Genomic DNA, 14,644 nt, shown 5'->3' with positions numbered 1-14,644 from the left:
CATGAAAATGTGGCTACAACAACAACAACCATTGTTGAATATACAGATCGAGTTCCCAGCGATCGGTCCTACGGACTGGAATGAGATTGCTCAACTATAACAGCTTGACAGGGATCGCTACATCTATATGCAAATATGTTGCTACAACAACAACAATTATATACCCATGGAGTAAGAATCATTTTCTGATACGAAATACACGTTTCCGTTTGCCCGTCCATGGGTTCATGTTTTCTTGCAATTAAGCTGCAGATCGCATTTGTTTTTCAAACATCGCGAAATTTTTCAATCACACTTTTTTGGGCCTAGAGCGGACGCTATTGATTTTGTTAAAAATGGGTTCAGATTAAAGTATTCAAATATGTGGCTAAATGTATGTTGACTTAAAGCTTTTATCTATCCTCTAGTGTGTAAATTATGCCGATCTGAAGCCAATATTCCTTGTCTGAGTTTGAAAAAAAATGTTTTTTTATAAAAAAGGCTTTTGCCCTTCACGCCGCCTGTAACTCTATCCCCGTGAGTTGAAAAGTTCGAAAAAAGTTTAAATTAGAGAGCTTTGGAGAGTTTTAGGCTATGGCAACACTGTTTGCCCTGTCCATGACCCACCGCATTTGATTAGAATGACTTGGAGAGTTATAGGCTATGGCAACACTGTTTGCCCTGTCTATGATCCACCCCATTTTGATTAGAGAGCCTTGGAGAGTTTAAGGCTATGGCAACACTGTTTTCCCTGTCTATGATCCACCTCATTTTGGTAGTTAAAGAAAACTTGGGAATAAGAGATATAACTTATTATACCCTCCACTAATTTCGTCATTCTGTTTGTAACTCCTCGAAATATTTGTCTAAGACCCCTTGATCGTCATGACATTTATGTCGAACTAGCCATGTCCGTCCGTCCGTCTGTCGAAAGCATGCTAACTATCGAAGGAATAAAGCTAGCTGCTTGAAATTTTGCACAAATATTTTTTATTATTGTAGGTCGGTTGGGATTGTAAATGGGCCAAGTCGGTCCACGTTTTTATATAGGTGCCATATAAACCGATCTGGGATCTTGGCTTCTTGAGCCTCTAGAGGGCGCAATTCTCGTCCGATTTGACTGAAATTTTGCACGTAGTGATTTGTTATGACTTCCAACAACTGTTCTGAGTATGGTTGAAATCAGTCTATAACCTGATATAGCTGCCATATAAACCGATCCGGGATCTCGACTTCTTGAGCCTCTAGAGGGCGCAATTCTCATTCGAGTGGAATGAAATTTTGCACGTAGTGTTTTGTTATGACTTCCAATAACTGCGCTAAGTATGTTTTAAATCGGTCCATGTTTTTATATAGCTGCCATATAAACCGATCTTGGGTCTTGACTTCTTGAGCCTCTAGAGGGCGCAATTCTTGTCCGATTTGACTGAAATTTTGCACGTTGTGTTTTGTTATGACTTTCAACAACTGCACTAAGTATGTTTCAAATCGGTCCATGCATTGATATAGCTGTCATATAAACCAATCCGGAACTCGACTTCTTGAGCATCTAGAGGGCGCAATTCTCATCCGATTTGACTGAAATTTTGCACATATTGTTTTGTTATGACTTCCAATAACTCTGCTAAGTATGGCGCAAATCGCCGCATAACCTGATATAGCTGCCATATAAACCGAACTTGGGTCTGGACTTCTTGACCCTCTAGAGGGCGCAATTCTCATCCGATTTGGAAGAAATTTTGTACAGCGGCTTCTCTCGTGACCTTCTCTCGTGACGCGTGTCTAATATGATCTGAATCGACCAATAGCTTGATACAGCTCCCATATAAACCGATCTCCCAATTTTACTTCTTGAGCCCCTACAAGCCGCAATTCTTATCCGAATGAACTGAAATATTACACAATGACTTCTACAATGTTGAGCATTCATTTATATTCCGAATCGGACTATAGCTTGATATAGCTCCAATAACATAAAAGTTCTTATTCAATATTCTATGTTTGTCTAAAAAGAGATACCGCGCATAGCACTCGACAAATGCGATCCATGATGGAGGGTATATAAGATTCGGCCCGGCCGAACTTAGCACGCTCATACTTGTTTTTATCTCAGTTTGTCAAATTGGTTCTAGTCATCTAAATACCTAACATGCTCTTTAATATTTTATTAAAAAAACATAATAGGTACTACGTATTAAATAACTACCTGCCTACAAAAATCGCTGATTCAAATTTTGGTCATCTAATTTTGTTATTTCGCTTTGTCATCTTCTATTCTTCAATTTACCCTTTCTGAGTAGCGTAAAATGATCCCAACTATTTTATTTATGTTTGTTCTTTTATTTTTTTTAATTTTCGCAGATTTTACCTTGTGAATAAATGTGACTTCTTTTAAATGTGAGATCATATACCAAATTCCCAGAACTGAATTAAGAAGAATTCTCAAGAAATTCAAGACAAATTTCAAGTGTTCAAAAACCAACTTCAAAGAAAATTGTGAGTGAATTCCAAAATCTTTAATGAAAAAAAGTCTAGAAGAAGCAAAGAAAAAGTGAGACCAATAACACAATAAAATAATAATCAAAAGAATCCTCAACAAAGAGCAAAGAACCAAACAACCTATAACATCTTCCTAACTACATACCTACTTCTAAAAAAAAAGGTTCACTACTTGTTTCGTTTGCTTTATAACTTCAATCAAACGAACAACCAACCCTTAACAAAGATCTCAATATCTAAATTCGTGTTGGATATCATTGTCTCGCATCCCGAATGCAAACTGTAAGTATTTTTTGTATTTTTATTTTACTCTTTAGTTCTTTTATCCTTTTTTGAGTTACCTCTCTGCTTTACATATTTTTTTCTATGTTTTTGTTGTTATTCCTTTTTATGTTCCATGCATCATCATTCATTTCAGTTGTAGAAAGTGTTTTCTTATTTGTAACTGTTTTGCGGATTTTGCTCTCTTACTTTGTTTCTCTCTCTCTCTCCCTCTGTCACTCACTCACTCTGTGTGTCTTGCTGCAGCTCTTCATCAGTCTATCCTCTCTTGTTAAGGCCCAGTGCCCATTTCAAGAGTATTGACAACAGGTGTTTGGTTCTTGCCGCCACCAATATCTTCTAATGATATTGATACTACATTTGTTGTATGTTTGTATGACTGTGTGTAACTCGGCTGCACTTTCAAGATTTTTTTTTGTTTGGCGAAGGGCGAGTTTGTTTGCTTTGCATACATATCTCTTATCTCTGAAATGAGCCACGGTGTTTTACTAGGGGTTTTCTTCATGCCGTTTGTGTACATTTTGGTGTAGTGATAACAACTTAAAAAAAACGCTGCTATTGGATATTTTGTATTTTAATTACATGTTAGAATAAATCAACAAATACATTAACATTTTGCACATGTGCCCAAATGTCATATGTTTAGTCCATTATCGATGTATGTAGCGTCGTAATCTGTAAGACGTTGTGGATCATAAAGTTGCCAGCTTGACATATTTTGCTTTTCTGCAGTATGCACTTTGTATTAAAAAAATTCCATCATTTTTGTTTTGATTAGTTAAAAAAAAGAAGATTTAACTTTCATTCCTGACTACTAATAGCCAAATGCCATTAGCTAAACAAAAATATAAAGCAGGTTTACTGCCTACTTTGACATTGGGAAAAAGTTTAAAAATAAACGGAATCAGAAAACTACAAACTGTTCTCGATTCTTTTTTGTTGTCGCTTTTGAGATGATGTTGTTGGTATCTAGACATTGCATTGTGTTGTATGTTTTTTGTGCGCATTAACCAGATTTGGCAAAAAAGGAACCCTGTTGGAAATGGTGTTTATTAAAAAGAATATGACTCAACAATCAGATACAAAGTTCCTAATATTAGAGAGCGTGCATTGTCTGGTCCATCGATTCCAATAAAGGCAACATTGATTGATTGACAATAAAAATCATAAATAGTCGAATAATCGGGGGCTGTAATGGAGGATAGGTAGAGTTTAAATAGTACCGGAGATATCATCCCGCCTTGGGGAACTCCCTGTTACATTCTACGGTGTTTCGACTTTTGTCATAACATTCCATGAATGACAGGCGACCACACGGATAATTCCCGCCCCAGCGTTTCAAGCCTGGCTGGAGGGACGTGTTGGCGATGTTCTCAAATAGTTTGGCATGGCTGATCGTGTCGAATGCCTTCTTCGGTAGGTCCAGTGCAACGAGGACCGTCGTATTACATGGCCTGGGCTGATTGAAGCCACGGCAAATGTGTGCGGTGATGGCATGCAAAGCAGTTGCCCATTTACCGGGCATCAGGAACTATAAGAGTGTTCAAAGTCAGGTGAGGACAGTGTCCGTGAAGATAAAGTTAACTTAACTAGCAGAGACACAAACCAATTCAATTTTCAGCGTAACGTTAACACATTAACAGAGCTCTGTCATAAAGTTGACAGCAAATATTTAATAATAAAAAAACGATTTTAGCTCCAAATTCCGCAACAACAAAAATAAAAATAAATATCCAAAAAATATCACAAACATAAAACATCACATACAAAAAACAATTTTTCTCACGAGTCCACTGTGGCGGACTGAAAAATAGTGCGTCAATCACCGCTTGGGGATTTATTGTATGGACCAATAGCTTTCCAGAAATGCATTAAACCGACCCCTAGAGTATTGAAGGAAACAAGGGATTGGCTATTTTCGATTGTATTGGCCATTTCAGAGAAGTTTCACGGGCTGAAAAACAGTGCATCAATCACCGCTTGAGGATTTATTATATGGACCAAGGGTTTTCCAGAAATGCTTTAACCGACACCCAGAATATTGAAGGAAATAAGATATTGGCCATTTTCGATTGTATTGGCCATATCAGAGAAATTTCACTTTAGAGAAAGATGAGCCCACAGTGGCGGACTGAAAAATTGTGCGTCAACCACCGCCTGGGGGCTTTGCTTAAATGATTAACCGACCTGCAGAGTATTGAAGGAAAAAAGATATTGGCCATTTTTGATTGTATTGGTTTAACTGGAACATAATTTCATTTAATCGAATGACGCTTAACGGAAAGTTACGGATAAATGAAACCAAATTTACGTACTTTAGGTGTTTCATTAGTAATGTAAACCGAACATTTTTATTTTTAAAATTCGACAGCTTTCTTTTGGTCTCATTTTAATATAATATAAGTATTTATTGTACACTTATGCTTTTAGGAAAAGAAAAGGAGTTTATTTGAGAAAAAATAATTGATTTTTGTTTTCCTAGAATCTTAATAAGCTGGATTCATCGATTAATCGTTCATATCGATTAATAGTTCATATCGATTAATAGTTCACATCGATTAATCTTTCATATGTGTTAATCGTTCATATCGATTAATCGTTCATATCGATTATTCGTTCATATCAATTAATCGTACTTATCGATTAAACGTACTTTTAGATCAATCGTACTTATCAATTAATCGTACTTATAGATTCACATCGATTAATCGTTCATATCAATTAATCGTACTCATCGATTAAACGTACTTTTAGATCAATCGTACTTATCAATTAATCGTACTTATAGATTAATCGTACTTGTCGATTAACCGTACTAATCGATTAATCATAATTATCGATTAAACGTACTTATCGATTTATCGTACTTATCGGGAAATCTCGCTTATCGCTTAGTCGTTCCTATCGATTAAGCATTCTTATCGATTAATTGTACTTATCGGTTAATCTTTAGGCCACCGTAGCGCAGAAGCGTGGCGCATGATGCTGAACGCCTAGGTTCAAATCCTGGCGAGACCATCAGAAAAAAATTTTCAGCGGTGGTTTTCCCTCCTAATGCCAGCAACATTTGTGGGGTACTGTACCATGTAAAACTTCTCTGCAAAGAGGTGTCGCACTTCGGCACGCCGTTCGGACTTGGCTATAAAAAGGAGGCCCCTTATCATTGAGCTTAAAACTTGAATCGGACTGCACTTATGAGAAGTTTGCCCCTGTTCCTTAGTGGAATGTTAAGGGGCAAAATTTGCAATTTTTTGCAAAAAAAATTAGCAAATCAATAAATTGTACTTTAAGATCAATTCTACTTATAGATTAATCGTACTTATCGATTATTCGTACTTATCGGGTAATCATACATATCGCTTAATCGTTCTTATCTATTAATCGCACTTATTGATTAATCGTTCATATCGGGTAATCTTACTTATCGTTTAATCGTACTTACCGCTTAATCATACTTATCGATTAACCTTACTTATCGATTAATCGTACTTATCGATCAATCGTACTTTTCCTTTCAATTCACCAAATATAGGTTAAATAATTAATCTACTTTTTACCAAATTCGAATTCGTCTCTCACAAAAATGGCGATAAGTCGACTTTGAAGTCAAATAATCGACTTTTTCTTTATACAATATGCGCGTTTAAAACTTTTTGAGTGTACAAGATGGCCATTGAACTATCAACATCGCTTTAAAAAGCCCAACAACTTGCAAATGTTCACATCCTCTAAATCAGATAGGTTCTCAAAGAAATGAGAACCTAAAGTGGAACTCATTCTGACTGCCAGTGCTGGACACACATACATAAGGTGTTCTATAGTCTCTTGTTCTTCGATATCCTCACAGCTTCTGCAAAAGTTGCTGCTGGCAACCTTCAGTCTGTCAGCATGTTTTCCGATTAGACAGTAAACTGTCATGTCGGACACAATGACAGACGTCTGTTCTAGCCAGTGACAGCAAAGCGGTAGACCTCTTCAAGTCTAGATTAGGCGACAGAATTTTGGGCATGATTAGAGCAAGTCCTCGATCGTCTCATCCTCCTACTCCTCACCACGTCAAGTTCAGCTTTATTATTATTATTATTACTGCATACAGCCTATAGCACAGGGCCTGGTTATAACTCCTGAATTGGTATTCAGTGACCTCGTATCAAAGGCCAGTAGTTTCTTCGTCTTCCTCCTTGTAGTAGTCTTTTATGGCTACGAAGTCTGCCTGGACCCTTTAATCTGATACCCTGGAAGTTCGATTGAAGCCTGGCTACTTTGAGGCCCCAATGGGTTGTAGCTGTAATTGCGTTGCGTAACCCATAGATCGGAAGGAGTTTGAGGTAGTGCCCCGCTCCTAACCCAGGAAGTGAACACGTCCAAACACGTGGGATCAAATTAGAACTCATGCGCACGTAACAACACGGGGGGCGTTGGTGAACTCATGGTATTGACCCTTGGACCTCGCAGGTTTGGGCCCTGATGGCAGGTTTCTGCATTAACCACGACATTTGTGTGTCGGCGATAGGCCATAGTGTCCTGACTGTTCGGCATCCATGTACAGACTCTAAGCTCGTCACCTCCACTCCACTGGCCACACCCGGGAATTCAAGTCAGTGCTATGTCGTGAGTCTATTCGGGGATTCCAAACACTTTGCCATATAACACATTGAGGTCAAAGTGCGGGACGATTTCGAAAATGGTAATTCCCTTTCAAGGCTTTCGTTATGGCACAGTCTCTGCCTGCAAGACCAAACACTCAGTCTCACCGACATAGTGATGTTGAGTGTCTCGGCGTATGCCTTCAATCCCCGAAGTCCGAGGTCCCCTTCTCCTCAAACACTGAACTCGCCACCCACTTTCTCTCTCGGGAAAGCGAACATCAATGATCGTTTCTCGATGGTACCAGTTCTTGGTGCCAGGTAGTCTGGTGCCTCCTCTGTCTACCCACCGTACCCTAGTGTTTACAATGGAAGTTTGGGCGTATGTCCTCTCCTTCACACACACACACACGCACCCACAGCAGATGTATTACAGTCCCTTCTTCCTCGACAAATGACTGGCGATCACACAGACAATTAGTGACCCAGCGCTTCAGGCCTGGCTAGAGGGACGTGTTGGCGATGTCCTCCAATAGTTTGGCATGGCTGATTGTGTCGAATGCCTTCGATAGGTCCAGTGCCACGAGGACCGTCCTATCACATGGCCTGGCCTGATTGAAGCCACGGCAAATGTGTGCGGTGATGGCATGCAAAGTTGTTGTCTTCGAAATCCATGTTGATGTTCGGCGAATGGAAATTCTCCTACGAGGCTCGGGAGGGGTAATGCCTCAAGCGTCTTTGCTACTGGTGAGAGATTTTGTAATTCCAATCGGTTCTATAGTAGTGGTACAGTACTTTTTATCAAAAAACGTCTCAGGTTAGGTGTAATCCACACTGCCTGGAACATCGGACATTGTATCAAGGATAAACAGTGTCCGTAGCCGCCACATGAGCAAAGAGAAAACTCCCTTAGCCTCAGGCCAGTGGTCGCAGCAATTTGTCAAGCCATTATGTGCAGAGGCATTGCTTGTTATAGAGATGACCCAGCCGAACTCAATCAGTTTTACCTGTTTTTGTTTTAGCCCGTCTTCACAAATCTTGCAAGTGAAGCTGCAGTAATTAATTATCGGTGCGTTGCTATTTTTATTAACTTGACTTAATGTTAAAATTAAAAATTCCCTTTTCATTATGAAATGAATCACCAACCATTCAAAGTAATCACCGGTGATTCTCTTTAAAAACTGACAAGATAAGTGTTTTAATCCAAAAGTGTAATTCATTGTAATATGTTTCGATACAAGTTCTTTGTATTCATTTTTATACCCTTCACCATAGGATGGGGGGTATACTAATTTCGTCATTTTGTTTGTAGCACCTCGAAATATGCATCTGGCATTTTAAGTCCATCTAGCCATGTCCGTCCGTCCGTCTGTCTGTCGAAATCACTCTAACTTTTGAAGGAGTAATGCTAGCCGCTTGAAATTTTGCACAAATACTTCCTATTAGTGTATGTCAGTTGGGATTGTAAATGGGTCATATCGGTCCATAACCTGATATAGCTGCCATATAAACCGATCTTGGGTCTTGACTTCTTGAGCCTCTAGAGTGCGCAATTCTTATCCGATTTGAATGAAATTTCGCAAGACGTGTTTTGTTATGATATTCAATAACTGTGCTAAGTATGGTTCAAATCGATTCATAACCTGATATAGCTGCCATATAAACCGATCTTGGGTCTTGACTTCTTGAGCCTCTAGAGTCCGTCATTCTTATCCGATTTGGCTGAAATTTCGCACGACATGTTTTGTTTTGATATCCAACAACTGTGCCATGTATGCTTCAAATCGGTCAATTACCTGATATAGCTGTCATATAAACCGATCTGGGATCTTGACTACTTGAGCCTCTAGAGTGCGCAATTCTTATCCGATTGGAATGAAATTTCGGTCTTGACTTGGGTCTTGACTTCTTGAGCCTCTATAGGGCGCATTTCTTATCCGATTTGAATGAAATTTCGCACGACGTGTTTTGTTATGATATCCAACAACTGTGCCAAGTATGCTTCAAATCGGTCCATAACCTGATATAGCTGTCACAGTAAACAGATCTGGGGACTTGACTTCTTGAGCCTCTAGAGGGCGCAATTCCTATCCGATTTGGCTGAAATTTTGCATGACGTATTTTATTCTTGCTTTCAACAACTGTGTCGAATATGGTTCAATTCGGTTAATAACCTGATATAGCTGCCATATGAACCGATCTGGGGACTTGACTTCTTGAGCCTTTAGAGGTCGCAATTATTATCCGATTTGCCTGAAATTGTGTACGACGGATCCTCTCATGACCATCAACATATGTGTTTATTATGGTCTGAATCGGTCTATAGCCCGATACAGCTCCCATATAAATCGATCTCTCTATTTTACTTCTTGAGCCCCCAAAGGGGAGCAATACTTATTCGAATTGGCTGACACAGGACTCCAACATGTAATTTAATTGTGGTCCAAACCGGACCATTTCTTGATATCGCTCTAATAGCAGAGCAAATCTTTTCTTATATCCTTTTTTGCCTAAGAAGAGATGCCGGGAAAAGAACTCGACAAATGCGATCCATAGTGGAGGGTATATAAGATTCGGCTAGGCCGAACTTGGCACGCTTTTACTTGTTATACCCACCACCGAAGGATGGGGGTATATTCATTTTGTCATTCCGTTTGCAACACATCGAAATATCCATTTCCGGCCCTATAAAGTCCCTATAAATCTAAGACGATCTAGACATGTCCGTCCGTCTGTCCGTCTGTCTGTTGAAATCACGCTACAGTCTTTAAAAATAGAGATATTGACCTGAAATTTTGCACAGATTCTTTTTTTTGTCCATAAGCAGGTTAAGTTCGAAGATGGGCTATCGGACTATACCTTGATATAGCCCCCATATAGACCGATCCGCCGATTAAGGGTCTTAGGCCAATAAAAGCCATATTTATTATCCGATTTTGCTGAACTTTGAGACAGTGAGTTGTGTTAGGCCTTCCAACATCCTCCGTCAATTTGGCCGAGATCGGTCCAAATTTGGATATAGCTGCCATATAGACCGATCTTCCGATTAAGGGTCTTAGGCCCATAAAAGCCACATATATTATCCGATTTCGCTGAAATTTGGGACAGTGAGTTGCGTTCGGCCCTTCGACATCCTTCGTCAATTTGGCCCCGATCGGTTCAGATTTGGATATAGCTGCCATATAGACCGATCCTCCGATTTAGGGTCTTGGACCCATAAAAGCCACATTTATTATCCGATTTTGCTGAAATTTTGGACAGTGAGTTGCGTTGAGCCCTTCGACATCCTTCGTCAATTTGGCCGAGATCGGTCTAAATTTGGATATAGCTGCCATATAGACCGATCTTCCGATTAAGGGTATTAGGCCCATAAAAGCCACATATATTATCCGATTTCGCTGAAATTTGGGACATTGAGTTGCGTTCGGCCCTTCCACATCCTTCGTCAATTTGGCCCCGATCGGTTCAGATTTGGATATAGCTGCCATATAGACCGATCTTCCGATTAAGGGTCTTAGGCCCATAAAAGCCACATATATTATCCGATTTCGCTGAAATTTGGGACAGTGAGTTGCGTTCGGCCCTTCCACATCCTTCGTCAATTTGGCCCCGATCGGTTCAGATTTGGATATAGCTGCCATATATACCGATCCTCCGATTTATGGTCGTGGGCCCATAAAAGCCACATTTATTATCCGATTTTGCTGAAATTTGGGACAGTTAGTTGCGGTGAGCCCTTCGACATCCTTCGTAAATTTGGCTCAGATCGGTCCAGATTTGGATATAGCTGCCATATAGACCGAACCTCCGATATATGGTCTTAGGCCCATAAAAGCCACATTTATCATCCGATTTTGCTGAAATTTTAGACAGTGAGTTACGTTGAGCCCTTCGATATCCTTCATCAATTTGGTTCAGATCGGTCCAGATTTGGATATAGCTGCCATATATACCGATCCTCCGATTTAGTGTCTTGGGCCCATAAAAGCCACATTTATTATCCGATTTTGCTGAAATTTGGGACAGTTAGTTGCGGTGAGCCCTTCGACATCCTTCGTAAATTTGGCTCAGATCGGTCCAGATTTGGATATAGCTGCCATATAGACCGATCTCTCGATTTAACATTTTGGGCCCATAAAAATCGCATTTATTGTCCGATGTTGCCGAAATTTGAGACAGTGAGTTGTGTTTTGCCCTTCGATATTTGTCTTCAGTTTGCCTCAGATCGGTCCAGATTTGGTTATAGCTGCCATATAGACCGATCTCTCGGTTGAACGATGACTTGTTCTTATAAGCATTTGGTCTAAATCGGATAATATGTCTATATAGCTGTTATGGGGCATAAGGTATGCATTTTTCAATGGATTTTGACGAAAGGTGGTTCGCATATATACCCGAGGTGGTGGGTATCCCAAGTTCGGCCCGGCCGAACTTAACGCCTTTTTACTTGTTTTTTATTAATTTGTATTTTCTTGGAGTGGCAGAGTTTATATTAAAAGGTCTTATGTGAAGGGTTACAAAAATAATTCCCACTCAAATATTCTACAATGCCCTTTGAAGTGAATTTGCTGCCGTTACTCTGACATACACACAAAGTGTCTGCGGTAAGACAAGTTAATAACTTGACTTAATCTCGTGTTATTTACATATGCTTTTTTTTATTAATTTCTAGCATGAACAAAAAAAAAAAATCCCCAACCTTTGGTTTATTTGTAAATAAGTTTATCTGTGGCAATGTGTGGTCTTAATGTTGTTAGCATTTGAGCATTTCGTCTCCTCCCTTGTCTCTAAACTACTGTGCAGATGCAGTTGCCGAGTTCTTCTTTTTTTTTGTTTGTGTTCCCCCCTTCAGTTGTTTTACAAGAACAATTGAGACAAGCCCGCCGCCAAACGACGCAAATTCATAAGAGTTTGTCTTTTCAGTGTTTGGTTGGACCGGGCCGACTAACTGATAAGATATCACAGGAATAGTTGTTGCTCACCTTACTTTACCTTACCATCTACCGGCAAATAATAAAAATTATGAAGCCCCGAGAAACCAGTTGTTAAACAAAATTTTGTCTATAAAAGAATAGCAGACACATAAAAATACAAGTCAATTATTTATTGAATTTAAAATTCATGATTAAAATGTTTTTCTTTTCTTTTTTTATCTTTTCGTTACTGCAGAATACCAAATGTGTGTATAGATTCATACTAGTAGTCTGCCTAACGTCATGAATCATAATATCATTGAATTATAAATTCAGCAAATCACATGAATCACACATCAATGAAATTCATACCTTTGTAGAGGAAGAAAAACAACAAAATTTCAACAAAAACTAAAACCACAAAAAAAATGTTTAACTGAATATACAGTTGAATGCATTTTATGTAATAAAGACGAACAACTATTTTACAACAACAGTAAGGCTATAAATAGATTACTAATAAAAATGGAATCAATAATTTATGTAAGCAAATCTCCTCAATGTAATAACTTGATGACAGTTTTTATACCCTACACCATAGGATGGGGGTATACTAAGTTCGTCATTCTGTTTGCAACACCTCGAAATAGGCATCTGAGACCCTATAAAGTATATATATTCTTGAACGTCATGTCATTTTAAGTCGATGTAGCCATGTCCGTCCGTCTGTCTGTCGAAAGCACGCTAACTTTCGAAAGAGTTAAGCTAAACGCTTGAAATTTTGCAAAATTACATTTTATTAGTGTAGTACGGTTGGGATTGTAAATGGTACAAATCGGTCCATGTTTTGATATAGCTGTCATATAAAGCGATCTTGGGTCTTGACTTTTTGAGCCTATAGAGGACGCAATTCTTTTGGGTTGCCCAAAAAGTAATTGCGGATTTTTCACATAGTCGACGTTAACAAATTTTTTTCACAGCTTGTGACTCTGTAATTGCATACTTTCTTCTGTCAGTTATCAGCTGTTACTTTTAGCTTGCTTTAGAAAAAAAGTGTAAAAAAAGTATATTTGATTAAAGTTCATTCTAAGTTTTATTAAAAATGCATTTACTTTCTTTTAAAAAATCCGCAATTAGTTTTTGGGCAACCCATAGTCCGATTTGACTGAAATTTTGCTCATGGTGTTTTGGTACCACCAACCAACAACTGCGCTAAGAATGGTTCAAATCGCTTCATGTTTTGATATAGCTGCCATATAAACCGATCTTGGGACTCGACTTCTTGAGCCTCTAGAGGGCGCAATTTTCGTCGGATTTGACTGAAATTTTGCAGGTGGTGTTTTGGTATCACCAACCAACAACTACGCTAAGTATGGTTCCAATCGGTCCATGTTTTGATATTGCTGCCATATAAACCGACCTTGGGTGTTGACTTCTTGGGCCTCTAGAGGGCGAAATTCTAGTCCGATTTAACTGAAATTTTGCGCGTGGTGTTTTGGTATCACTTCCAAGTATCGTTCAAATCGGTCCATGTTTTCATAAAGCTGTCATATAAACCGATCTTGGATCTTGACTTCTTGAGCCTCTAGAGGGCGCAGTTCTCATCCGATATGTTAGACCTCTCATGACCTTCAACATACGTGTCTAATATGTTCTGAATCGATGCTATTGAAGTTTCGACGCCGAATCTAAATCAAGCTATTGAAGATTGATATAGCGCCCATATAAACCTATCTCCCATAAAAGCCACATTAATTATCCGATTTTGCCAAAATTTGGTTCAGTGAGTTGTGATAGGTGCCTCGACACTTTTTTTCAATTTGGCCCAGATCTTTCCAGATTTGAATATAGCTGCCATATAGACCGATCTCTCGATTAAAGGTCTTGCGCACACGCAAGTCGCATTTATTGTCCGATTTTGCTGAAATTTGGGACAGTGAGTTTTGTGAGGCCCTTCGACATCCTTATTCAATTTAGCCCAGATCGTTCCAGATTTGGATATAGCTGCCATATAGACCTATCTCTCGTTTTAAGATTTTGGCCCATTAAAGGGGCATTTATTGTTCGATGTCGCCGAAATTTTGGACAGTGAGTTATGTTATTCCACTCGACATCTTTTTGCAGTATGGCCTAGATCGTTCCAGATTTGGATATAGCTGCCATATTGACCGATCTCTGGAATTAAGGTTTTGGGGCCCTAAAAGGCGTATTTATTGTCCGCTTTCGCCGAAATTTGGGACAGTCAGTTGTGTTGGGCTCTGCGACATTCTTCTTCAATTTGGCTCAGATCGGTCCAGATTTGGATATAGCTGCCATATAGACCGATCTCTCGAATTAAGGTTTTGGGGCCCTAAAAGGCGCATTTATTGTCCGATTTCACCGAAA

The 14,644-nt window shown here is 39.2% G+C and overlaps 1 protein-coding gene across 8 annotated transcripts in view; it reads left to right on the top strand.

Annotated features, from left to right (window-relative positions):
- The window catches only part of LOC106084154 (polypyrimidine tract-binding protein 2), a 530,939-nt gene that overhangs the window by 5,970 nt on the left and 510,325 nt on the right, over positions 1-14,644 (top strand). For all 8 annotated transcript variants that reach the window (XM_059363056.1, XM_059363054.1, XM_059363058.1 and 5 more), the window contains exon 2: positions 2,341-2,760. In XM_059363056.1, coding sequence (XP_059219039.1) covers positions 2,752-2,760 — 9 coding nt within the window. In that variant the 5' untranslated portion in view covers positions 2,341-2,751. The remainder of the gene's footprint in view (positions 1-2,340; positions 2,761-14,644) is intronic.

This window comes from Stomoxys calcitrans, chromosome 2 (genome assembly GCF_963082655.1).
Source record: "Stomoxys calcitrans chromosome 2, idStoCalc2.1, whole genome shotgun sequence".
NCBI classification, from domain to species: domain Eukaryota; kingdom Metazoa; phylum Arthropoda; class Insecta; order Diptera; family Muscidae; genus Stomoxys; species Stomoxys calcitrans.
Note: the sequence above shows the minus strand (reverse complement) of the source record. Positions and strands in the feature narration are given on the sequence as shown.